Source organism: Ischnura elegans, chromosome 9 (genome assembly GCF_921293095.1).
Source record: "Ischnura elegans chromosome 9, ioIscEleg1.1, whole genome shotgun sequence".
NCBI lineage: Eukaryota > Metazoa > Arthropoda > Insecta > Odonata > Coenagrionidae > Ischnura > Ischnura elegans.
In genome coordinates this window covers 41608257-41635976 of record NC_060254.1, presented here as the reverse complement: position 1 = coordinate 41635976, position 27720 = coordinate 41608257, and the positions used below count along the sequence as shown (strand labels likewise).

The 27720-nt window shown below is 39.6% G+C and overlaps 1 protein-coding gene across 3 annotated transcripts in view; it reads left to right on the top strand.

The window, feature by feature from the left end:
- LOC124165576 (tensin-2) overlaps nucleotides 1–27720 on the top strand; it is a 297177-nt gene that overhangs the window by 117398 nt on the left and 152059 nt on the right. Inside the window, exon 1 of one of the 3 annotated variants that reach the window (XM_046543031.1) lies at nucleotides 12627–14364. The exons of 1 other annotated variant lie outside the window; for it this stretch is intronic. In XM_046543031.1, the coding sequence (XP_046398987.1) occupies nucleotides 14323–14364 (42 nt within the window). In that variant the 5' untranslated portion in view covers nucleotides 12627–14322. Of the gene's footprint in view, nucleotides 1–12626; nucleotides 14365–27720 lie in introns of those variants that run through there. One more of the 3 variants, XM_046543034.1, reaches the window with a different exon arrangement.

Sequence of the window (27720 nt, the reverse complement as noted above, 5' to 3'; positions counted from 1 at the left end):
ACCCCACTCCTTTCTTCTCTTGGGATGGGATCTTTGGTGAGGGAAAGAATGTTCCTGAGGTTGGATTTATTGTAAAACGCAACTTTAATTTTATCCTTAGGCACCTTTTTGTATATCTTCGGCCCAATGTCCTTTAAAAAAAGGATTCTACGCCACTTGGCCGTGGATTCTTGTCGCGTTCGGGATCCATAAATTTCTCCCACTGCTTGTTTTTTTAATTGTTTCCGATATAAGCTATCAATTAACTGTTCGTTGTATCCGTTATTTTTAGCAATTAGTTTAATTGTGTTTAATTCCTCATTGAACTTGGCAGGGGACATCGGAATATGCAGCAACCTATGTAACATGCTGTGAAAGGCTGATAACTTGTGGGAAAAACAATGTCTTGAACTGGAGTGGATCACTTGGTCCGTATAGGAGTTTTTCCGAAAGACTGAAAACTCGAGGTGATTGTTGACCTTAGTGACTTTAAGATCTAGGAAGTTGAGAGAGTTATTTTCTTCTATTTCGTAAGTGAAATTCAAATTGCGGTCCAAAGAATTCAAAAAAGATAGGAACATTTTTAGTTGTCTTATTGAGCCAGTCCAAATACAAAACACATCGTCCACATATCGATGCCAGGATAGCACATTTTTGGTCTGTGGATTATTGGGGGAAAACAGGTTCCTTTCGAAAAAGTCCATGTATATGTCCGCCAGGAGAGGGGATAAAGGAGAGCCCATGGCCAATCCAATGGTCGTGAATAAATATTAATGTGAAAGTACAAAGTTCTTCTTTCTTAATTTAATTATGAATCGCTTTCACCAAGTTACGCCTCAAACAATTAATTGTAATAGCTTTCGGTGCTGCAGAGGCAGCTGAAATACCGTATCCTCTTAATGGGATAAGTGTGAATATGAAGGAATGTTATAAAATCGAAACTTAAACCTTTTACGTGGTGGAAGGTTTCCACATGAGCAATAAAAGACACTTTGTTGCTTCTCCTCCTCCATTAACAGCCATAGAATATATAAACCTGTCCTCACCGTATTTTTTATATTTAATGTACTTGAGAATGATGTAAGAGTCGAAAGCGGTCGGAATTTTTAAATATATTGTGAAAGTAAAAAAGTGTCTTTTATTGTTAATAAGGATTGTTATTTTAAAGAGGAAGATGCATCGCCAATTATGTTGAATGACTCTTCGCTACCCCCTTTTTAGTATTCGCCACCATCACTCACTCGACGTGCGCGTATTATCTTACATACCCTTTTATCACACATATGTACATACATTACTCCCTTATCATCGGATCTTACGTATGAAATTATCATTGGATTTTTTGTAACTCTTAATGCACACACTATTAATATTACCGTGCTATTTATGCGCTATAGTCTATATCGTATTTGTGACCAAGGGTTTTTAATGAAAAACTTTCTTGCATGGCTTTTCTGAAGTATCCAGTCATGCCTGTCGCTTCGCCTCGGTTGACTAATCAAGACATGATCGTCAGCGAGACAAATCGACTTCACCATCTGTCCATATACTTCAGTTCTAACGCTAAACCCTTTCCAAGCCTTTCCATTCATTTCCGCGGCATATTAGTCATAAAAGCTATGGCGAAACTGGGTATTCCTGTGTAACACGCCTTCACCTTGGGTCACAACCACACACCTCGTTCGCCATCGTCCGACGTCATTTGCGGGGATGGAACCATTTGTTGGCCACGAGTCAGTCCTCATTCTTCTTTACACACGCCGAATTTACTGGATTTATATTGTAAGCATTCATAATATCCTCGACTCATTACAATCAAGTGCTTTCTCAAAACCACTGGTGTATGGAAAACGTCTTTGTCTTATTATAAGTTCTCATCGTAGCTTTTCAATTTTAAATTATTTGTGTACCTGGCCGTAACAATAAATAATCCTAACACGTGGCTATTGATTGTTTTCCCTACACGGTGAAAAAAAAACTTGAAGAAACTATACTGTATAATCCACCTATCATTCCTCCGTTCATTAACCCTAAAAATATTTCTTATTTGTCGCGTATTCCTTTTCTCTCTTTTTTCTTCTGAAAATTTCTCGGCCCATTGATTAGTTGGTCTTTGAAATAAATAAAAAATCACTTTCTCCGTTTCGTCACTGTGTAATTATGACCTCTGAATTAAGATGTTTCATGGACACCGTTTGTATTAGGAGCTCGCAACTTAAAGGGAATTTCTCTATCCTATTTTTATAACCATTTTATGAATTTGAGTCACATTTCTCACTCCATCTTATTGTTATTTATGCCCTAAATTTTTTGATGCCCGCAGCTGAACCTTAATACCGATAAATGATAACATAAATTCGGTATTGTTGAGATCCACAATTTGAGGTTAAAGTACAGTTCTCAGACCAAAATATTTCCGTAAGTTAACGCGTTAGAAATGGCACTTGAACTAACCTTTAAAATTTTATATTAGTCCATATTTTCGAATTTTCGTGTATTTAGAAGCTATAAAAATTCCCCGCGAATTGGATATTAAACGCTTAGTTGTATTTGAAATGATATCCAAATTCACCCTCGTGAACTTGGTTTTATGATAGGTGCTTATCTGTAATTCACCTATTTCCTTCTCGCCGAGACTTAGACGGAACTCCTTTTCCTGCTGAAAAAATACGGATGGACTTTCCTAAAAAAATCTCCTCGTAAAAGTGAGAAGTGCTCCCAAGAAATACATCATATACCTTAGAAAATACACCTATCACTATTATTATGTTCCCTTGACAATGTGTTTCTGCTCGACCTTTAACCATTCACATTATCCACTCCTTATACAATCCGTAGGATCGCTGATGCAAAATTTTAAATATTTTATTGGTTTGAATGCATCCTAAATTCTGGGGATACATTTCCAAATTATTTTCTCGTATGCCTCAACGTTTTTCGAGGAAGCTGCGATTAGTATTTGAGATAGTAATGAACAAAATTATTTCAATATTTGAAGTAAAATTTTCCATTAGAAATTTCTTTGTTTTTTAAGGGAACTTGATGAAAGAAATTAGTGATATCTGAATTTTAAAAAAATCCCTCCTAATGTTTAAGGGAAACTATTATAGACTTTCTATCAAAAATTACTGTTAGGGATGCAGCATCTTGAACTATTTTTCCCGGGGCACCTTTTCGTCATAACTACGAAATCTAAATATTGCGAAAAAAGATCTGATCAGCGTATGCTGATGGTTAAGGCTGCTCGGGTGGTCTTTCAGGTATGAGGAGATTACCCGATGGAGCACCGGATATGCCTTCACTACCATAAAATTACTAATTCTACAGAAATAAAAAATAAATGCACACCACCGCTTCCCGCTTTTTATACTATTTGATTTCGTAAAAATTAAAACGAAGGTCATGATTTAAGGTTTAAAAAAATATTTTTGCGGAACTGGCTGTTCTTTTTTTCATTTTTTACTCTAAGCGATGGCAATGTTACGATTCCAACTGATATTGTCTGAATCATTATAATGTTTAGTATGTAACAAGTGAGTATCGGACGAAGAAGTAGTCGCACTACTATTGTATGGGTAGTAAAACCTCGACCTTTTACCTAGAATGAGGAGGCGTTGTCGTTTACGTTGCCACCTTAGCGAGTCCGTTCCATCGCCAATACCTATTGCTGTAGTGGAAGCAAAGTCATCCGAAGAATTTTTATAAATTTTTGTAGAACTGGCAATTTCGAGATTTCGTAGTTACGGCGATGAGGTACCAGTGGAAAAATAGTTTCAAGATGCTGCACCCCTAACAAAAGTTTTGATGGACATTTCTGAACTAGTTTCCCTCAAACATTGGGAGAGTTGAGGGAATAACTACAATCGTATACATCAAATACAATTATTTTAAAAAACGCATTTGAAATACATTTGTAATTTGTATTTCGCATTTCAAACACAGATTTTTGGTATTTCCCCATTATAAAACAAAAAATACGTTTGTAAAATACTTTTGAAGTAGCTCTGATAACACATCTGTAACATTGTGCGTCAGGGATTACTTTGTATTCGTTAGAATCGTTTTCTTCATGTTTGCAATTATGCCTAACGTGCAAAGGCAGGTTATATTTTTTTGATGTCTTTTAGTTTCCATACAAGTGTACTTGGCATTTTAAATTGTATTTAAAATACTATTTTGGAGAGGTATTTTGTATTTCAAATACTCCTCGGACGGTATTTTGCCCAGCCCTTATCGTATGTGCAGTAAAACCTCGATCTCATACCTATGAATGAGGAGGCGTTGTCGTTTACTCTGCCGCCTTTGCGAGCGTTAGCGAGTCCGTCCGGTCGCCGATAGCTTATGCTGTCGTGGTAGCAAAAGTCTACAGAAGAATTTTCACGCCGCGCACAGCATGGCGTCAACTGGCTAATCCACCGTAAAACATATACGCCAGCGATAATCAGAGGAATTGGTTGTGGGAGGTGGGGAGGTTTGAAGGAGAGTAGGAGAGGGGATTGATGCGGGGTGGGGGAAGGCGATGGAGGGGAAGGAGTCAGTAGGGGAGGGTACACATAGTTGGGAACGTAAATAAAGAAAAAAATAATCGCATATCTCGCGTTGCCATCTATTGCCCTCGGAGGCACGAAAGGATTGGAACTCGGAGCCGTAAGTGTTTCTCCGTAGACGGGAGAATCGTCCTTTGGGACGCGACACTTGGCAACGCTGCCCTGCGTAGGGCCTGTTGGGCGTAGAATGATTGTGGGTGTTAGCAGACGCCGCCGTGGAGTTTGGTGGGGGTAGTGTGGTGGAGTGGGCAGGATTGAGGGGAGGAAGAGGAGGGGGGAGAAGTCCGAAGGAGGAGGAGTAGGAGAGAGAATGAGGAGGAGGAATGGGAAGAGAATTAAGAGCCGGACGGGGAGAGTCCAAGAGTGAGGAGTAGATGACCAAAGGAGCTGGTGGAAAGAGTATGGCAATTTCGCCCATGTAGAGCTCATCAATAAAGCAAAGAAAATGTTATTATGTGAGTTTCTTAACGTGAACTTGTATTCCCGCTGGAAGTCACTGGTTTAGGGTAAATGAATAATGATAAGACTTTGTTATGAACTTTTATTCCCGTATAGTCGTACACAGTGGCGTAACTATGGGGGGATGAGGGGATAGATCCCCCCCAAAACCTCGGAGAAATAAAAAAAAATATTTAAAATAGTCTCTAGTTTAACATTTAATAACTGCATCTGCTTAAAGTTAAATGATTAGTGTCAAAATGATGCAAAATGTATTTTCAGGGATATCATTTTTGAAAAAGCTTCTCTCCCATTACCTGGGAGGGGGGTCGCCACCCCAGACCATCCCATCCATCCCGCCCCCCGCCCTAAAGCATATATTCCTAGTTACGCCCCTGCTGGTACATCGTAAAGATAGAGCACAACTGAAAATGATAAGATAGGAATGAGGAAATCGTAGAAAGAGAATAAGAGAAGAGCCTTCTAAAAACCACACGAAAAGTGATTTATTACAGTCGTGTCTTAACTTTCTGCAAAATAATTGTAATTTAAATATAATAAAAAATTCAACAGAGTGTAAGATCTTCTTGCGTCGGTAAATTTGAACACACAAGTAGATGAGCAATTACTAAGGAATTACATGCATAGTACTCTTCTGTATAGAAGTGAGGAATGGACGAGAACATCGGCAGGGTAATCAAGGGTCGAGGCTTCTTAAATATGAGACTACAGAAAAATGATAATAGTTGAATGGATAGAGCGAGTAAGTAACGACAAATTCCTAAGGAGAGAAGAGAAGCCTCGTGAAAAACTTGATAAGAAAAGGAAACAACCTAATCGGCCATCATTGGTGTCATTGTGCCAGAACGCCGTTCCAACACTCGTTAAGAAAAGAAATTATAGTCAAATAACCTTGTGCTTCGAAATTTCTAATATATGCATTCGTTAACAAAACAAAAATTTATTTTAAAATATGCAGACGTAACTTTTAATAAAAAATATATACATAGTAATATTTCACTTGTAAAATAAGTTAAGTAAAGTGCGTTCCGGCATTGCTAATTTTGCCCCGACACCCCTGTCGCCCGTGTCTTGAGACATGGTGACCTGATGAAGTCAATCGTCGAGGGACAAGTAGATGGCAAGAATGGAAAAGGAAGTCTTCCAATAAAGTGTATGGAACAGGTAAATAGGGATATGAAAGAGGAGAAATACGTAGGTGTGAAACGATTAGCTAACGGGAGAATAGTGTGGAGAGCTTCTTCAAACCAATCATAGGATCGTTGACCAGTGATGATGATGATGATGAGGATGCTTGGAGCATTTCCGAATTATTCCGACCGTCTCCTCCCCCGTTCTTGGATTTCCCTCTTCAATTCACAAGGCTGACTCCCTTCCATAAACTTGCTCTCTTTCTCCCCCTACCTTCTACATTCTTCCCACTAGCATGGTTTTCAGCATCCCCTCCTCGCTCGGTACCAGCAATGGACAAATCGATTTCGATTAAATTTTTTTCTACTCCTCAAATGTGTATTTTGGGTGTTTTTCGAATGTATAATGAACGTGTTTTTGTTCACACTCTACTTTAAGAAGAGAACCGTCGATTTTTTCGATGGTTCTGATTTTTTTGTTGATGGAATCGATCTTTAGGTTCTAATTTTCATTATTGTTGAAAAGTCGAGCTTTTTCATTTCGATAAAAAAATCGATTGTTCGAAAAATCGATTTTGGCCAACATTTTTCCATAACGGTACTTTTCAGTACTCGATTCGTCTAAGTCCTCAGCCTTCTCAATATATAATCTAAAATCTTTCTCCTCTCACCTACTATGCCTATCAACTCGTCATTATTCTTCCTGTGCCTTCTTCACCTCCTTCATTTTCCTCTTCATCCACATTTATAATGTTTCTAGTGTCTTCTACCTACCTACCTCCGCGTCAACGTTTCCACACCGTAAATTTATTTATTTATTTTTATTTATTTATTTCTATTACCCCATAAACAGCGCATTTACGGCCTTTACAATGGGGAATTAACAATTAACAACGAAGGACATTCACACACGCCCATGCCCTGGATAAAGGTAACTTACCCAGGCGGGCCTCGAACCCGCGACCTTCGGTTTGGCAGTCGAGGACTTTACCCCGCCGCCACCGACACTCCAGATCAGACTTTTCACTATCTTTTTATTCAAATTCTTACGTAACGAACCTCTCATCAGCTCCTTCCTATTCATGAACGTCTCCTTTGATCATGCAATTCTCTTCCTGATGTCTTGCATAATTTATTTTTATGGATTTTACTCACGTTTCTAATCGTGTGAATGAGTTGATGGGCATAGAAATGTCTTAGACGTTCTAAGGAAGGGGTGTCACTCCCCATCAATCGGTCCTATTTCTTTTTATTAACTATTTTTTTTGTTCAAAACCACCGCCATTGTTTTGAAATTCTCAGGACATAGAGAGTTTACCCTTTCAAGAATATATCTGTATATCAAATGAGGAAGCTAGAAGCCAAAGGGTATGGTCAGGGGGGTACACAATATTGCTGTGGCAAAAGGATACAAGTTTATCACTGAATCTATGTACGTACACGCATCAGTGATTCACTTGCAACCCTTTTCCACAACAATATTGTGCACCCCATCAACCATTATCTGCACTTAACTCCATAATTATAAAAATTGCACTGGCAGTTGTCAGTGGCGGATCCAATTTACATTGGAGAAAATGGTAATTTTTTTTGTACCCCACGACAGCTGGGAGGTTACCCCTAAGCACCACACCTAGTTCCTCCTTTGCCCCTATCCTGGATCCGCAACTGATTGTACCCCTCTGCTTCTGGGTTTCTCAGATATAAAAAATTCACCTCTGGGAAAATACTGGGGTAAATTTTCAAATTTCAGAGATTGGTAAATGTTGATTCCTCTGCCTTCCCTGAAAATTATATAATGGTAGCGTAAATTTAAGCAAATAATAAGTCAGTAAAAAGATCAGCCGAGCGAGGAAGAGGCGTCCTTTAAAAGGGTGGGCTTAAACTAAATTATTAACGAGTCACCGCATCTAATTCAGGGGTACCCACTGTCATCAATCTTGATGACTCGCAATCACTCCAAAACCGGGTGATTGACCCCCTCTGTTTATTTACTTTTATTTTACATAATTCTATGAAATGGCAATCACTCGTTTATACCGTGATTTATTACATTGATCTGTAAGAATATCATGTGTCGTTAGTTTCTTTTACTACTACAGCATAGGTGGATTTAGAGGGAGGCACATGCCCCCCCACCAGACGCTTAAAATATAGAAAAGAAATTTTAATGCGGTGCCGTTATCATCAGTAGGAAGCATAAATAAAATGTAACTATTTAATATGTTTATATTAATATTTTTTGTATTAAAAGAAAGAGAATATAGTTCGTCAAGTAATTTTTGTTTGTAGTTTTTAATCCCTAATATAAGAAGTCCGTTTGCCTGCCAGACCCTGGGCCACCCCAGGAAGAATCTTGGATCCGCCCTTGTACTCCAGTCACTGAATAAAATACCACCGGTCGAAAGTTATGTTCACCAAGAATAGCATTCGCCGCGAAATAATCATTAGATAAGACTGAAATGTGAACCCGGACTACCCAAGGTCACAAGGATACTTTCTGAATAAGGATTCAGGAATCCCAGTGTAGTCGGCTCTTTCATTAAAATTATATTTTGCCTTTTATGATAGCTGCTTCGATTCTCGATCCATTATGTTTCCCGCTTAACGGCTGTACCCCATGACTTGGCCGACCTTTCCACTTCTTCTTTGACCTTTGGTGTTACTTAGCGCCCTTTCGTCTAGCATTCTATCCGTATACCTCCCAGTGGCGAATTAAGGGGGGAAGGATCGTCGCCCACCGTAATTTCTTGAAAAATGAAAGAGTAGAATGTTTAAATTGGCTCTCCAATGAAATTTTTCTTCCATCGGCCTAACGCACTGTCATAAAAACTGTTGATTTATTTTAAAAGCCAGCTACAAGCCGGCAATTGGAATACTTTAGAAGTTAGTCTATAAATAACTGACAATAATAAAGATCTTTAAATATAAATTAATTTATTAGCACGCCTCTGAAAATAGCCACGTTTGGGTCGATTAAATCGGGGTTTGTGACAGCGTAGCAACGCATATTAGACCTCAGATACATTCATGTTGAGAGGTCTTGCATACCACCTAGGCGCCGAAAAAAAGTAATGAGCTCCCCTAATATAAACAAAGACTCTGGCACCTCCTCCTTTATCACACTATGTGTCTATTTGACCTTGATTTTCCTCCTTTAGTTCGAGGTGTGGAAGGATGCATTCCGCATTCTATTATTAATACCAATGTTATTTTTTCATTTTGATGATGACTGTTTTTAAAATACAATAGTTCCGCGGAAATTGCACAGATTGCACTTACCTGGTAGGAAATCCGTTTACCTGGATATAAATTTGCCTATTCGCTACTGCGTACAACTGTTGGCAATTGACATGCTTTAATGTTGCCGATAAATAACTAAGATATATCAATATAATACTATCTAATTGAGTGAGATTGCGCAATCGAATTGTTGATATTCGCTCAATATGCTTAATTAAGCTCAAAGATTAATAATTTCATAAATTAAAATCGCTCATTTTCGTCTAAAGGCTGGGTACCCAAGAAAAACCGTTTTAAGGGTAATTATAAAGTGCATTCCAAAATTCTTGCGTCACTATAATTCAGAGTAACTCAAGATTTGAAAGCCTATGTTTATGGACAAAAAATGCTTAAAATTGTCTCTCCTACCACCTCCTGAAATATTGAAAATTCCTCATGAAAAATCGTGTATTTATTTACAAGCACGCCTCCGAAAACAGCCGCGTTTGGGAATTTTTAATCGGGTTTTTCGACAGCGTGACAAAGAGAAATCGCACACCCATGACCCGGTAGGGAAACTATTCAAGGCGGGACTCGAACCCACGATCTGCAGTTCGGCTGGCAAGGACTTTACCCCGCAACCTCCGAGGCCGACAATCCTCCGGGAATATTCCTGTTTTTTTTTGGTCACTTAATATCTGTGCAGCCTTCATTTTTTTCAAGGGTGTAAATATAGACACTGGTAAGATCGCAATGCATTGTGAGAGTCGCCCATGTGTTGGCAATCAACACATCGTGCGCACGCGGTATCTCGTGTTTCGATGCGTGACTGTTTTCAGATATCTTGGCACTTCCGTTCGAAAAAAAATATGCATGAATAAATCGATGATGATGAGTTTGAAATGTGACTGTTGAAACTACTTCTTTAATTCGTCATCTCTAAATCATTGCTTTTGATTGCATCACATATCTCTCATCTTGTACATCTTATCGATAATATTCACAGGTATACAATTGTGAGGTAACGAAAAAAACCCTCAGCTATCAGAACGTTTTGCCACCTTTTGCAAATATCACTTCGTAGTTAAAAGCTTTATAAGCTTCGAAAAATTCCTCAATTGAAAATTTTAATTATTTCACATTCATATGATCGCATTTTTTTCCAAATATATAGCCCCTTGAGTCTTGGGATGGCATACGATTTGAAAGATTAGCCAAATTCGTGTACAAATTTCTTGTACAATATTCAATATTCATATAAGTGGAATATACTTTTTATTAAGTTGCATGAATGCTAAAAAAATGACACAGGAATTCAAATACTGAAGGAAATCAGACCGTTTCTTGGCATTGGTCCGAATCAGTGACGAATCCAGGTTTTGGGGGTAACCACTAACCTTCCATCAAGAGTGGGGGTCCGGGAGGTTACGAAAATTTTGAGTTTTTATCATTTTTAGCTCCTCTCCTGTATATATTCGACGACCGATCTGAATCAACGTTTTATCTAGTGTAAATTGGATAACATAGGGGGAAGGGGGTATTGACCCTCTCAGGATCCGCCACTTGTCCGAATCGTGGGCCGATGAAATTCTTCTCCATTTCTAATTTTGAGAATCATAAGTGCTGGTGCAATGGAAACTCAGCATTAAGTGTGGTAACTCAAGATATCGTACGAATAGATTTTAAAGTTTGATTGCTTGGTTGTGTGAGTCAAAACTGAAAACCTGTTGGCAGATAAGCTTGCTGAATTTTCAAACAGTAATCCGCGAAAAGACTCAATTAAGGTTGAAAAATGATGTATTGATTATGGTGATGGAACACTTATCTGACGGTTGAAAAAAATGGCGTGAAAAACGACATGACCTTGCTCAAATTTGGAATCTTTCCCTACGTCACTGTTACCACTTCCAGCTCCCCTTATATTGGAGCATAAAATTTCACGTTGATAGTCTCGGCAGTTAAACATGATATCTGAAAGGATAATAACTTCCGGGTACACAACCAGGCAGCGCCCTCGCACATTTGATATTTTTCATCGAATGTAAGCCTTTCCATGGATAGCGTATTGAAAAGCTATCGGAAAGATTAGACGAAGTCGTAATGGTTCATGTTCGGAGGAGGAAAATTATTGGAAATGACTATAGGATGCCAGAATGTTCTTTGATGCTTGCGGGCATCAGATAAGGGTCATTGACTGTCGATGGTGATTGCTAATTGGTTGTCAAGTATGCTATCGAATAAGGATTATCGATTATGGCAGTCTGTTGTCAATGTTCCTCGATTTTTTAAGCCAATAATGGATCGATTATTAGCTGTCGACAATTGTTGATTATGACCGACGGTTATCAAATTCTAAAGTAAACAATGGTTAGCGATTGCCGATTTCGATCACCGTTGATCGATATTGTGTAGAATAAATAGTGGTCATCCATTGTTGGTGGTAAGCCATGCACACCCTCTTGCGATCGTTGACGATGTTCATTATATGTAGTCGGTCATCGAATTTTGACGGTTAATAATTGCTTTCGCTTGTAACTGATTATAAATCTGCGATAGTCAAACATTGTTAGCGTAAGTCGATGATTATCGATATTTTTTCATGTCCATTGTCTTCAATTTTCCATCCACAATCAGATGATCAACACCTTTGAAAATCACTTTGCTTGCTTGCCATCATCATAGAGGGACACCTTCGCATCTTCGATGGATAATAAAACCTTCTACTCTGTTTCCAGTTCGCCCGACTATAGCATTTGACCCGATCCGATTTTCTGTATGAGGCCTTTTTTCCCACTCGGGCTCCATTCTTCCTCGCGGAAAGGGAAATAATGAGAATCGGAAGAAATGGGACTGTCAGAGAGGAGATATGACGCCTTCTGCCGGTGCTAACTAAAACGGCCGGGGCCTATTCGAGGGGCCGCCAGCGAGGAGGAATGGCGGGAGATATAAAAGAAACTTCAAGAGAAGAAGAACAAGACGAGGGAAGGGTTGCAGACGGGTTAAGGGCGGGAGGAGGGAGAGTAGGAGGAGAGAGAGAAGAGGGGAGGGAGGTGGAGGGGGAGAGGCTTGGAGGGGAATGGAGGGGAAACTCACGAGTTGAGTTGAGGAGGCGGAGGAGGAGGGGGGAGGGGAGAAGGCGGGCAGGCGCGTGGGGGATGATCCGGTGGGTATGTTAGTGTGTGGTGGTGTGTTCTCTCTCTCCCTTTCGCTATTTCTCTCCCATTCTCCTTTCGTTCCTCGCCTCTCTCTCTCCGTGTCCCGCGCGGAGTGTGTTTGTGTATTTGTGAGGCGACGGCAGTTACTTCTCGAGGAAGGGGAGCGTTGGTTGAGGCCCCGGCGCGGAGTGTTAGAGCGGTCCCAGCTCTCGACTCTGAACGAAGAAGAAGACTTTTCGAGAGAACCCGTGTCCGTGTGAGTTCTTCCCGGCGACTCATTTCTTGCACATCGCAAGCTTATTACCTGTGAAGACCGTTGCGTGTTCGACAAAATAGTGCTTTGTGGTCCACCTTTCTCGTCCGCGTGGTGTGTTTCATTTGTTTTCGTCCCCTTCCCCCCCTCCACCTTCCCCACAACTTCGTCCCCCTTGCCCACCTTTTCGGATTTCGTGTTTACGTTTTTTTTTGTCCTTTTCATATCCACTCCATCGCGTGTGTATGATCCCGCAGCTGTAGTCATTGGCCACGGAGGTGTCTTCAGAGTTGGGGAAGGACACGAAAGAAGTTATAGGGTTGGAAGGGGTGGGAAATGAGGGATCTCGGTGCAAGTGTCGTGTGAAGGGACTGCGTTGGTGTGCGTCCTTTTGAAAAGGGCACGAGGGTTTTGTGGGTGGGATTCGTAAAGGGTTTGAAGGGCCCGTCTCCCCCCGGGGAGTAGTTAATAAAGTACACATCCGGGCACAAGCCGACTTGTGTTCCTCCTGTGGATTGTGGTGGGTTTTCTAAAGGGTTGGGCGAATCGATATACCAGTGGGGATATTCGACCAAATGCCGCGTGCTGGAACCTTACCGGCGGAGGCTCTAATAGGCATACCGCTCGTATCCCCCTTCCCCGTGTGAACTCTTTCCGGATCGGCGGATTCCTGTGCTGAAGATTTAGGGAGACCTAGTGGGAGGTAAAAACCAGCGGTGGAACCAATACGTAGAGGCACGTGCTATCCACGGTCCGCGTCTTGTGATCTACCGGCTCGGCCCGCGACTGCTTTCCTCTGTTTTCCCCCCACCACTCCCCCTTCTAGCCATTAAGCCTTCCACAATGCCCTCCATCGAGTCAGCGTATCGCTCCCGTTAAACTCTCCTGTCTGCCATCCAACTGCTCTCTTCACCGTTCGACTCGCTCCGATCCTTTCGGCCTTACCTTGATGCAGACTTGAGCCTCCCCTCCCCTTCACTCCCCATCCCACCAGGTCTTCATATCTCGAGTTCCTTATCTAACGCCCCACTCCGCTGCCCAAGTGGAGCTTCGTCTGCCGCAACACGAGCATCGCCAAGTTCAACGATGGCATAGCGATACTGACTCTTGACCAATAGCTCCGCGAGATTTATATTTTATACGTTCTTTTCAAGGAGTTAGCTTCTTGGAACGGTGTTTATTATTTATGCAACCCTCCATCCACACTGAGTGCTGATAGAATTCCTCCTGTCGTCCTTACTTTCCTTAAGTTTCAAGTTCGTGTTCCACGTTTTTACGAGTTGTGTTTCGTTCCTTTTTTCTTTCTGGTGGTTTCTCCCGTGCCTGCTATATCCATTCCTGGTCCCAAAACACGTTAATGTGGTGTGGTGGTGAGTAAAAAGGAGGAAGTTGGAGGATGACGGCTGGCTTGCAGTCTAGCTCATCGACCCCCCATCATCTCAAGTGACGAGCAGTGACGTTCCCGTGGTGTAGTTTTTTGCATTCCGATGGCCTTCGGCTCAAGAAGATCGTCGAGGAATCACCTGGATGTCGTGTGTCGCGTGTCGCCAAAGTTCAAGGACTGATCTGTCCAGGGAATGAGACAGAAAGTGATGAGGAAGAGGGGTGATTCTACGCAGGTAAATCAAGAAGTGTGTGGTATCGAGCTTTTTTTTGTTGCTGTTGTAGTCGCGGTGCCGCTTTTATGTCGTGTGCCTCTCGGCTTCTTCTTCTCTGGAACGCGATCGCTGCTGCGATTCGCGCATGACAGCAGTGTCACGCTTTTTTTCAATTCGCATACTATTCCCTACCCGCATGTATATACCTCGTTTCCACTACGTACGTTTCACATTGATAGATAGACATGACCAATGCATCTCGAGCATTTCCAGCGGTAGAAACTATCATCATGAAGATTTTTTAAATCTGGTATTAATGAACATGAATATCAGGATAGTTTTTGGGTCTATTGGTTTCAATGAAAATGTTTTTTTTTTGATACAGCAGTCACATGGCTAACATCGAAATTGCGATTAAAAGTACGTAATTCACTATGATCAACTGGCCCTGGTTAGGAATCTTTTACTTGTGTTTTCCAAGGATATCTACCATTTGGGCTGCAAATAAACATTGAAATAAGATTTTCATTTAAAATTGAATTCACTTCTATACATTTGCGGGTCATATGTTCATTGCTTACAAAACTAAATCAATCTGCTGTGCCTGATATTTTTGTGTTTTCTACTCAAAATTGCAAAAACAATATCTTTTGGCTTCCCCCTTATTCCAATCACTCTATTTCATTAATAGATACTGGTGTCAGCTGGCAGTTAACAGCCATATCCATCGCAAAAAGTGAAAATAGCAGAAGATTTTAAACTAAATGGTTATAAAAGAAAGTGGACATTTTATAGAAAAGAATGGTGTATGTTCGACTACAAGTCGCCTTCCAGAGTTCAGTTCATGCGAAATGTAACAATGGTTGTGACTAAACAGCGTAAGATGAGCGTAGTGGAAACGAGGCAAGAGTCTCCTGCTTAAGTTCCCACTCCCTAATCGCACGCTTGAGTGTCGTCATCTGTTTTTTTGGGCGCGACAAAATCGCGAAGAAACGTGAGCGTGAGTGAGAGAGAGATAATAGTGTCGGTCTGCATGCGTGGGTAGGCGTAATCCTCTCGTGTCAAAGGTCGCGGTGCTCTCATAAAACGGTCTCCTCGCAGTAAATTATTTTTCCGCCACTTCTGTTCTTTATTTCGTCAACCAGCTTTGCTTTTGCACTGCTTCCCCGCTCTGCTTTTGCATTGCCTACCTTGGCGAGAGGAAATCTCCCTCGCCGGGGTGTGTTCGCGCTCACACAGATAAGGCGTGTAGTTCAAACATGACTTGGCTCGGCGTCATTTCGCCGCTCCAAAGTTTGTCTCGCTTCTCTATGCCTTGTTAACATATCCCCATCTGAAACACTTAAGCTCGAAGTTTTAAGCGTAATTGCGTGGCTCTTTTAAACGATCCGAAAACGATACCTCGTGCGTGGTAGATGTGGACCCAGGCATGATTTGGGGTTGGGGTGATATTCTGAGATTAGTGGGCAATAATGGAAAGCAAACCTGGAATTAGGTGATATGTATATGAAAAGTATTTGGTCTCAGCGCAACATTGCGTTGCATTCCTAAGTACTATATAGAACAAGTGACTTTTTACGCAGACACTCGCACGGATGAAAGTTTATGTACACCAAAGATGAAACTCGCAATGAAAAAATCATTTGGGTTTGCTGGGATTTGAACCTGGATCTCCCTATTTATGGTCAGGTATGCTACCAGTTATACCACTAGCCGTCTTTATTCCGGGTGGTAATACCTGACCGGCAATTGGGAGATCCGGGTTCGATTACCGGGTAAGGCAAATGATTTTTTTCATAACGAATTTCATCCTTGGTGTACATAATACTTGCATTTTTAAATAATTTTATATTTATTTCCTAATGGCTTTCACCAAGTAGTGAATTAGAAACTATATATTATGTTCGGTTTCAAAGTGTTAATTATGATTTAGCTTAGGGAAGCTCTTTCTTTTTAAAGTTTGAATGGGTGTAATTATCCCATATCATTTTGAATACACCAGTGGCTTGTATAGCTGAACTTGTTTTCACTATACCAATAACCACACTGGTATTCTCATGGAGAGAGTAAAGTTTTTGTACCAATAATTGCATCTGAGCGATAAAAATTGTCGCTGTGCGTGAGAATGATTCTTCGCAGAAAACCATGATAACAAATCGTCATTAATCCCATAAGTGACTCATTTTAACTCTCTTTCTCGGAATGCCATTTGAAGAAACGGTTCAATCTTTTTAAACTGTAATTACGTAACTACGTGATTAATTATTTCCTGCCATTCTTCTTCTGTAGTTATGAGTATTTTTGACACACAAAGTCATCATCATGCCGCTGCTTAGTCAGAGGATCTTCGTAGTGTGGCTAAAACTTCATTTATTTGTTACTGTTTACTGAAAAAGCTTCGGTGATAGTCGTTAAATCTCTGTAGATCCATATGGGTCCCTTGGTTTTTGTTAATAGCCGAAATGCAGCCCTTGATATTTGAAGATAAAATTTCTTAGTGAGTCAAAAACTTCATATATTTGCTATTTTTCACAGAAACAGCTTCGGTTGTAGCCGTTAAATCACTGTAGATCCATGTCGAGCACTTTGTTTTTGGCTATTAAAATTAATTCATTCTAATCTAAATCCATTATTAAATTATTTATTATTACTACATGCATTATCTATTATTAAATCCAAAATCTATTACTAAATTATTTATTATTACTACATGCATTAATATATGGCGGCATAAATTTGTCAAAGCCACCTTGAAAGTTTTGTTATTTTCTCATCTTCGTATTTATCATTATTAGTCATCCGCTTACATGTACTAACGTCTTTGCGTTTGTCTGTGGTCAAACTGCGAAGCGGGTACTTTTCCTGATGCTAATGGATGGGTTCACTTTTAGCCTGATTGCTCCTTCGAAGAAGGGGAAAGCCTTAAGCTAATGGAATTGATCCACCGTGAATAACTCTCCGGATACGCCCTCTGTAATGTGATTTCGTGATTGTCAGCTCGCGATGAGGCGATAGCGTTAATGACGACGATAAGGAACTGGAAACGAGTCCAATATTTGTGATAACATTTTAGCCGATAGCCACTCATGGGCCATGCCATCATCATTTCTGAATGGAATATTCTATGCCCTTATATTATTTTCTGCCATTTGACTATACATTTGCTTCATCAATGTCCGTTATCCTTTCCTCTATTGTCCCACTACACTGCTCCTAGATCTCCGCTGGACAAGTTATTATGCTTCTCTGTATATCGCCTATATCTTTTTTTTTTTTCTTTTTGCATTGTATGAATCACACCATTGTTGCATCCTTACCAATTCATTGTCATCGAAGAATTTTATCACCTAATTTCACATATTTAATTGATTATCATATGTTAAATATTGATTCTTACTTAAAAGAAGTTTTTTTCATCTTTTGTATTAGATTTATTTCGTAATTAATATCATACTCCTTATGGTTGCTGGTTAAAGTGTATTGTGCTCCTATATCCTGCATTTCCAGTGATTTATATTCGTTCATTTAGTCCTAGGATACTGAAAAATCAATTGCGTGTGCCAAGTTTCACGAAGATCTAATTATGGTCATCATATTTTACGCATGAAATCTTGCGTAGAAGGAAGTGTGCTCCTTTTTCATGGGATTCTCCATGATTTATTTCATATTCCACTCTGTTGCATGTTAAAAATTCATTTAGTGTAAAACTTGACAGTGATTTCCATTTTTTTCACGTTTTTCTTGGGATAATACAAAATATTATATATGCGCGGCAAAGAGTTTCACGAAAAGCTGTGCATTTTCTAAAATCGCTGCTGCCAACTTTGTTTAAACCACGATACATTAACACGTACGGGTTTATGTCTGATCGCATGAATGATTTTGGTGGACCGGAACGGAGCATGTACGAATGCATGAACCATATCAGAACGGTTTCCATTTTCTGTTCATGCATTCGCACTAGTTGGGTTGTTACATGGTACATTTTGGCGTTCATTCTCGCGTTTATACATGTAGACATTGAATTGTACGAGCTAAGTGGGCATCCATTAATTACGTGAGGCGTTTAGTGGTGGAGGGGGTCAAGCCGATTCTCGACGAATATCACGTGGCGCTTAGAGGTCCTGGCGAGTAACACTTAATTTTTTTCCGCAAGAAACAGTGTAAAATTGCGATCTTAGTAATCTTAAGTACTAGTCTTAACTAATCTTAAATAAAAATAGCTAAACAATTTGTTTTTCTTAATAAAACCAACGCAATGAAGCATAGATTCACGTATTTACACTGAAAATAAGCATTTTGAACAATCTTACTTGAGATCGGAGGAAGAGTCAAAGGTCGAGCAAAATCTCGCGATATTTCACTTAGGGGGAGATGGATACGAAAATCGCCAAGATCATCTCACATAATTATGGACGCTCCCTAATACACCGTGTAGACAGGCATTTGGGTTAGATAGAAATCTTCATAGCGCATATCTCGCTCATGACACAGCGTGCAAAGTTTGGCTCGGTTTCTGTCGCCACGCCAACCGTCGTTTTCGAGTCGGCGGCGAAGGAATGCTGGGACGATTTTGCCGCCAGCCGGGGAGGGAATACGCCACACGGACGGCGCGCATAAGAAGCCGCCGCGGCGTCCCCTTAACTCGCGGAGGCGCGTTTTCAATTGCGCTGAATTGTTCATTCCTGCGTGACTTGTTTCGTGGAAGTGCTTGGGTAAACAAGGACGAATGCTCAGCATCTCTCCGGCCTCCGAGCCATCGCTTGGAGCGAACTCTGGTGACAAGACACGAGGGAGTGGCGGGAGATACGAACAAACCGGTTTTTCTCACTGGACAAGAATGGTCGAAAGCTCGGTTGCTACACTTGCAGGAACCCCGCCAATACGTGTTGTGGATTATGTGAGAGGGACACTCATTGTGACGTTGCGGTAATACTTTGGTTTTAACTTTATTCGCGGCAGTCATTTCATGCTTGCTGTGTCTGGTATTTAGGGGTCGGTACTCAAAGAGCTAGGTATATTAGTATTTGATTGAACAGGGAGATGTTCAAAGCATTTACACGATTTAAGTTGGGAGCCGCTATAGACTTGGAGGCAGTGCTTAATTTCGGTCGGAACGGCGTTACGGCACCTTTCACGGAAAATTGGGTACTGTATTTTAATGGGGTACTATTAGGAATAATCATTTGTGAGTTCCGTATACAACGGTCCTTGGTCCTTGGTAATAGGTCCTTGAAATTACCATCGTTTTTTATGTGTTGTTAAACATGATTCATTTGTCACTTTTATTAAAAGTTTGAAAAAATCGGAAGTTTTTAGGGGGGGCTTTGGTTTGAAAACCATGTGTGGGTACGCGTTGTGGTACCAAAAATTTTAGAAATTAAGCACTTTGGAGACTAGGCTTATAATGCGTTAGAATTTTAGGACAAATTATTTTCATAGAGACGCAGAGAACATCATTTTAGGATTGCAATATACTTAAAGGTCCGGCATAAACTTCAAGGAGATATTTTCCGAACGAATAGGTTTAGGTATTAATTTTTTCCTCGAATGATAAATGGCGTAGGTTGTAATCAAATCATTCTACCAACGCATATTTTTTTAGTATATGCACAGTTAAACAGCCTGTTCTGACACCTACTGCCTCTCGTCCATTGAGGCCGAAGGGGTAGCATATAGCTGTATATTAAATTCATAACTCTGGGCCGAAATGGCCTTTTTTTCCGCTAAATTCGAGACTGCCTTCGCTTTTCGTCTATTTTGGAAGCCTCTTGAAGCATAGATAAAAATTCCTCGAGTTAATTGAATCATTTTGATCAGGTTAAAATGGTATTATTCATTAAAAAATCAAGAAAAAAATGATCAGAGACTCTTTAGTGATTTTTCGCTCCAAGTCACTTCTCGTTTCGAAATTAGGTCGCTAACGTCACGTGGAAACTAGGTTTTATTTTCAAATCTCAATGTTCTTTTGTAGAGTAAAAAGGGCTGCGATTAATGGAGAAAACAAAGGTGGTGGGGAAAAATCACTTTTGGTAAATGTTGAAATGCCAGATGGGAGATTTGGAAATCATTCCTGGAGCTATCGTCTTTAAAACGTCAATAAAAATTAAATTAGTGTGTGGGGTAAGTGCGGTGGGGGTAAGTGGGTTGGAAATACGCAGGGGCATCAAAATATACCCTTTACATATGGCTTGGAATTGGCTTCGATTCATACAAGTTGTCTCAATTGACCACATTGCTGACGTGGGATAAGTCAAACAGCACTGCTTTGTATCTTTCTTTGTCGCTGAGGAGCACCAGCGTTGTCGGGGAAATGGCAGTTTGGCTATTCTTGTAGAAATTAATTTGCAGTTGTGTGAGAGACCATCATAATCTGTTACGTGCTAATGACGATAAATGTCGCTTACTAATCTGAACTCTTTTCTCAATCGCGGCAGACCGTTGACTGTTGAGTTCTAATTTGAAGTAACGTGACCTTACTTAGCGAGACCGGCTCTTGTTTATTACTCCCCGATCTTTTTGTAATTCGCAAAATTTTCACCCGGCTAGCATTGCGGTAATATTGCAGCCGGCTAAGAGGGTGGCATTGTTATGAGACTAAAAGTTAGGGATGGGTTTGTTGGATATGTTCAAAGTAAGCGATATTTTATTATTCACTTCAAAATTTTCAATTAATTGGGGATGTTTCCTATTCTGAGAAAAAAATTTAACGCAACGAGTGTAGACAATCATGGAATCGGTACAATAAATTCAGTCGTAAGAGATATGATGACTAAAATCCTTCTCTTTTGGTTTATATCTTCAATTTAACCTTCCTCGAATTACTCTGACTATGGAGAACAAGAATTTGAATGACCTAGCACTTCACTGAAGGCCAAGGATAGTTTATAAGTTTTATCATTAGTCTCATATATTCTCTTCATGTTGTGCCGATAAATTATATCTTAGATTATGACTGTGAGGTCATCATCTGAAGGCCAAGGTTTTTCATAATACGCCTTGTCCTATACCGCTATCTATTTCTCTCTCACTCATTACTGCTTGAAAACAAATCTCTTGCTTCACTTAGGCAAAATATTATTGCACGTGTGGGTAAAGCCAACTTGTGGTAGTCGAGTCATTACCAGAAGTTTTAGAAGTAGTGTATTATTAATGTAAACGTTTATTATTTGGAACAAAACGAGTCCTAAGCTTCGAGTAAGGTGCGATTTTTCGTGGAAGAATTTCATATTTACGACGCGCTTTAAGCTTTTCATGTCACTTTCAAGAAATGGTATCTAAATATTGTGTGTTTTGTTGCAAAGCAAAAAGCCCTTTGGTGGAAAGATGCAAATCATTCCAAAGTCATGGCTGAATATCCTCGAACCTTACCAGTGACTCTGCCATTTACACTAATGTTTTATTCAAAATCAGCTTGGCGGTCCAAGCGTTTAATGAAGTTTATCTTAAAAATTGTTTGAGGGAAATTGCTATCAGTTTCAAAATTTCGAATGGTATCGCTTATTTCCATTTACGCTTGGAGATTTTTTTCTTGATTAGCTAGAGGTGAATTATTAATTAAAGTCGGCAATGAAAACTTTTTACCTTAAAAATAATTATTTACCCATATTCACCAAAATCGCATTAACGATAAATATTTTCGTTTATGATCACCCCTATTCATTTAACCCCTTCACTGACGGATATTTCTCAACAAACATCACAAAAAATGTCATATTATTTTATTACGTTTTTTAATTATTTACAGGTAGATATTAAATAAATAACATTCATTCAAGTGTTTTACGAAGTCATTTATTTTAAAATTTACTCTTATTATATCACTTTTTAAAAAATTTCATGTATTTCTGCATAAAAATCAAGTAATATATTTCACAATAAATATAGTCACAAAAATTACTCACTATAAAAACAGACGATGGAGTTGGAAAAATATTAATATAAACTCAAAATTTGAAACACAGTAAAATATTATGTAAACTAAAAGTCTATTTTTGTGTGGTACACTTTGAAACAAGGGGCAACGCAAAGACCCACATTACAGTCTCCCTCCTCACCATTTTTCCACGCGCATCTCGCTTTCGGGAGCACACAGCACACTTCCGAGTTGGGTTTGACTTATTTTCCGTGTGTGGGATTATGTCTGGGAAATGCCTCTCGGTAATTGGGAGGGGATGGGCTTTTGCAGGTGGCCTACCTGCCTTAGGGGAGGGAACACTTGGGAAGTACAGTTCAATCATTTTATCTATTATAGGTCCAGCCTGTATTGCAAATGTGTTTTATCACCACCTGTTTTTCTATATAAAACATATGAATTCAAAAAGCAAATTTCCATCAAATGAAGAAATAATTTTTTATAATATTTTTTCCCTCTTTTTCTTGAGATTGGATAGTCAGCCAAATGCTGATCTACCCTGTCAACACCCCCCATTGTCTCATTGTAATCGATGACTACCTTTGGTTTCATAACCACTGCCCCCCTTTTCTGCACCTCTCTCATTTCCCTGTTGTGAACTGTAGAGGGTAACGTTACTTCCTTCTTGTCCTTCCAGGGAAGAACCAAAATTTTTCCTTTACGGAAAGCTGCCACATCTCCTTTCTTCATTTTTTTCTTCTTCAGCCCCTCTGGCATCCCCTTTCGTAACATGCACGCATAATTATCACAAGAATGAGAAACTAGTTCCTCGGTTAGTTGTGGAGAGGTATAAAAATTGTCTGTTGTGACACAATACCCTTTTTCAAATGGTGGTTTCATAAGTGACAATACCACTTGGGAGGACATTGGCTTACTTTCGAAGTCTTTGTCAAGAGTAGTGCATTTCCCGGTATAAATGATTGTTGACCAGACATATCCACAGTGATGGACTGTAGAGGACAATAGTTTTTATGCCGAATCTAGCTCTTTGTACAGTAATTCGCAGAGGAAAAAAATGTTAGCTGTGAACACTCCAAAAGACTCCGTAGAACTGACACTAGAATTTTATGGAAAAGGAGTGTAAGTAACCCAAAACAGATAGTGGTAAAAGGACCGAGGCAAAGAAACCAAAACATGAGGGTCAGAGGCATTGGGAAGGGAAAAATGGTGAGAAAGAGTGTTTTGGGTCATGTGCGGCAATAAAAAGGGAAAGTGGAGGGCAGTGAGGAAAAACCGATGAGGGTGCAGTGGTTGCATGAAAGGGAGATCAGAGGGGAGGAGGATGAAAAGGATGAAAGGGCGGCCCCGACAGTCCTTAGACAGTGCAAGGAAAGGCGGAGGGGAGAGAACAATGGATGAAGAGAAGGGATGGATAAACAAGGGGGTTGGAAGATAGAAAATATGTCTTCCCTGGAAGGGAGAAATTGCTGAATAGCCGAAGGTTCCATCTCAAATCTATGCACGGTCACAAATATTGACGAACTTACAGAAATGAAATAATAATCAGTTGTATTTGTAGCTAAATAATAAACGGAAAACTAAAAAACAAAGATATAGTTGGTCATTATAAAGAAAAAAGACAATAAAACATCACTGAGCAAGTTGATTTTCGGTGCGAAGATTTTGACACCATATTGCTGAAAAAGAACATTATCAGAAAGTTCCCGACTTCTGTTACGTAGTTTACAGAAATGTCTTTCGAACACGCGACCTTTGGAATAGCAGCTTGGACGTAATTTATTACGAGGTCCCGTCGACTACACTGAAGAGTAAGTAATGATAGTTTTGCTTGGTAGTGTATATAAAATGTTTCAAATCAATTTATTTACTGAATAAAAATATTACAACATCCTTTCCGATAGCAAGATTCGAACGCGCGACCTTCAGAATAGCAAGACGGCACTTGTCTGGCGACTCACCTCGGCTGTTCCAACGAATGATAAAAACTCTGTGAAAAGTCCTCGCAGTTATTTATAAAACGCATTAAATATGTTTCTTTGTTCACTTATCACATCTCGACATACAATAGGTTTAGAAACATAAACATTGTGAGAAATAATAGATTTTCCCCTCTTTTGGACCTCGAAAAAACGGAGAAGTTTGCAGGATATCATGCATTGTGAAGACACGTATGCACTCTCGCGGCAAAACTACGTACTTCTAATAAGGGGACGAGATATCTCGTCCAGATCACGAAAGAAGAAGCAAACTTGACATAGGACGAGTTAACTCGGCCGCGTCAGTTTTTGCGCGTCTTCTTAGGACGAGATATCTCGTCCGAATCAGGGAAGGGGTTAATGATAATCCATGCGCTGTCAATGCTTAATAGAATTGTATATATTGAAAGAAACATTTGCAGTTTTCCGAGATTATAAACTTTTATTCCGACCGAGGCTTCGATGCTACTACAACATAGAAACCTAGGTTGGAATAAAAGTTCACGATCGTGGTAAATTGCAAGTGTTTATTTCAATATGGAAAAATTCCACTACATCACGCTTGGATTTTCGGATTTTAATACAATTTTTTATATTTGCCTGTGTATAATTATTTCATATATTCTACGTCTTCTTGAACTATTAATGTTGGGATGTACTATTTTTAATTTGACTAATGATTTGATAACGACGTCTCTGATGTTAGTAATAATCATGAAACCAATGCTGTATAATTTCTATAAGCCATTCAAACTCAGTTGCGATTCAATTAGCCTTTCAAGCCCTCCAATGGCGGTAATTATTTGAATCATTTATTCGTCTTTAACATTGACCAGAAGCTTAATTGCCTGTCATCACCTTCAAATGTGGGATAAATTCTGTTAAAATGCTGTTTACTGTATCGGCGAATATAGTAGTAGCGTTCCAAAATAAAGATGAAATATTTATATCCTTTTATTCGTGTCAATGAGGCGCTTGACCTATGCATACCATTTCCGCTTTGTGGGTAGTGCTTCAGGTCTTTGTTTAGTATCAGGATCCTCTTAATCGTATTGCTGCCCTGTATTTTGCCCTCCTACCATGTTTGACCTGGAAAGCATGGAAGTCCTTTTTGCCGTATACTTAGCTCGCGAGGTGAATTTATAAGACTTCGGCAGTTGATTTGATCCTTTTTGAAGCTAAACCCCTCCCACATTTTTCTTATCTTCTCTCGTTCTCATTTCAACCCTACTTAGCCTGCTAACTTTGTTAAAAAAGAGAACTGTGTCTTCTCTATCGTTGACTATGCTGATTTATTTAGTATTGAATAGGCATTATTTTACTCAAACGACCGTGAAAATTAAGGGAACCTTATTTTAAGTAACTTAGTGATAGAATATCCTCTTCTAATGAATATGCTTTTATTAAAGCCGCAAAATACCAAGACCCAGTTTTTACGGTTATTCAATGGCCTCACATAAAAATATTTCGTCATGACTGGGTCGAATGTTTCTCGGTTCCGTAAAAGTTTTATAATGAATACTAAAACTTACGAGTCATGGCAGATTTTAAGTGGATTACTTTGAACAAACTATGTATAATTGCGTTTATGTTTTGGAAACGTGAGGTGGTTAAACATTCTTCTGCCATGAGAAATATTCTTTTTTGTCATCTTCAGCCTCTAATCTAAGGTTGATATCTTTTCTTTCATGATTTGATTTATTGAACGACTGGGATAATAATCGCTGTTTCAAACCAGTTTAATGCCAGTTTAATCGCAAATAATTTTATTTGGGAAAATATTTTCACTAGAAATAAATAAACATGCTTTATGGAACCGCCACTACTTTTGCCAATATCTGTGGATAAAATGGTAGTCTTAAATTACAAGTTTACCAAAATACCCCTTTCGCAAGTCGCATACGAGCGTAAATTCTGTGGAAAGTATCGATGATTTCAATGATTATGACAAAAAGTCTTTCATAAGAAAATATCATACCGCAAGTTATGGAATGTTTTGAACCTTATAGCTTAAGGTAAAAGTATTGTTAAATAATAAGTTTACTAAAAAATCTTACTTTTGGAACGAATACCATTCTTATGGAAAATCCCGTTTATTATAAATCGTATAGTTCAAAACGTTGTAAAATTAACCGTCGATTATTTTTTAGAACCATCGCTTTGGTTGAAAAAGTTGCCCGTTATAAAGTGGTCCCATCTCACGTTTGAAACGAAGGAAACCCTTTGGTGTAATGTTGTCTAATACAATGCGTATAAACTCTTTCACACGAAGAAATATTTAGGTAAATTTTGAACCATTTAAAGGCCTTAGCTTTAGCAGCAGAATTATTAAATTGCGAGTAGGAAAATGGAATACAGAACGCATGAAACTAACCCCTTATGCATCGGGATATATTTTTACTCTAGATTAATTATGGGCTATCACTAGGCTGAAGCCGCTAAAGAATTCAATTGCAAATGGGAAAATTGCATACAGGGCGCATAAAACTAACCCTTATACATACATCGAGATCTATTTTAAGTCTAGATGAACTATCTCTGGGATGACTGTAGCCGCAAAAACATTGAATTGATAATACGAAAATTGTCCCTCCTGACGGCTTCAACGAAGGAAACTCTGGTGCGAAGGCTTCCGCGGTGCGCTGGTACTGTAGGCTGCATTTTCCGGGTTTCACCGCGTCGTGGTTGCGTTGGTGACAACAGTTTCTCCTGCATTCCAGCAGGCGTCTTTAGGTCGAAGTTAGGACTTCGACCTGAAGACGCCTGCTGGAATGCAGGAGAAACTGTTGTCACCAACGCAACCACGACGCGGTGAAACCCGGAAAATGCAGCCTACAGAAGGAAACTCTGTTGGGAAAATACCGTTTAATATAAAGCGCGTATGACGAAGGAGTGGACTCACCCAGAAGGTCAAATTCCAGATGTTTCGCCGTTTGGAGCGAGGGAAAACGACGCCTCCGCACGTTTTCCAATGCCGTAATTCTTCTTAGCGTCGCCCACCTATTTAGCAAGGCGACGCCCATTGCTGCCTCCGCTCCTAAAAAAGAAACGATGATCTGATTCCGTGCTCACGTGTGAAAATTAGGAGATTTTTCCGTCTCTTTTCGTCAGTGGGACGACCACATAAGAAAGGCCTTACCGGAAGTAATTCAAGTGTTTTATTCTTTGTTAGCTCGGGTAGTCAAAGTCATTTTTCCACGTGCCACTTTTTAACGGTCATAACATGAAGAGGGTCGCCCTTCATGCTCTTATACTTATTGTTTTAGTTCTTTTTCTTCAAGAGAAAGCTTTTTAAATACGTAGCTCATTTTGTGTGAATAATTCTCAGTATCCTCTTGGTAGGGCAGAATTTATTCCCTATTTTTCTTCTAATTCGTCAATCTTTTTTCAAAAAACAGTGCTGCTTTTAAAAAAAAATTCCCCGACTTTGAAATGTCGAAGGTAATAGGCACTTACGGAATTTATTTTATTTTTTCGTGCTAAGTTTCTCCAGCGATAAAAGCATCTCAGCATTTTTTTATTTAA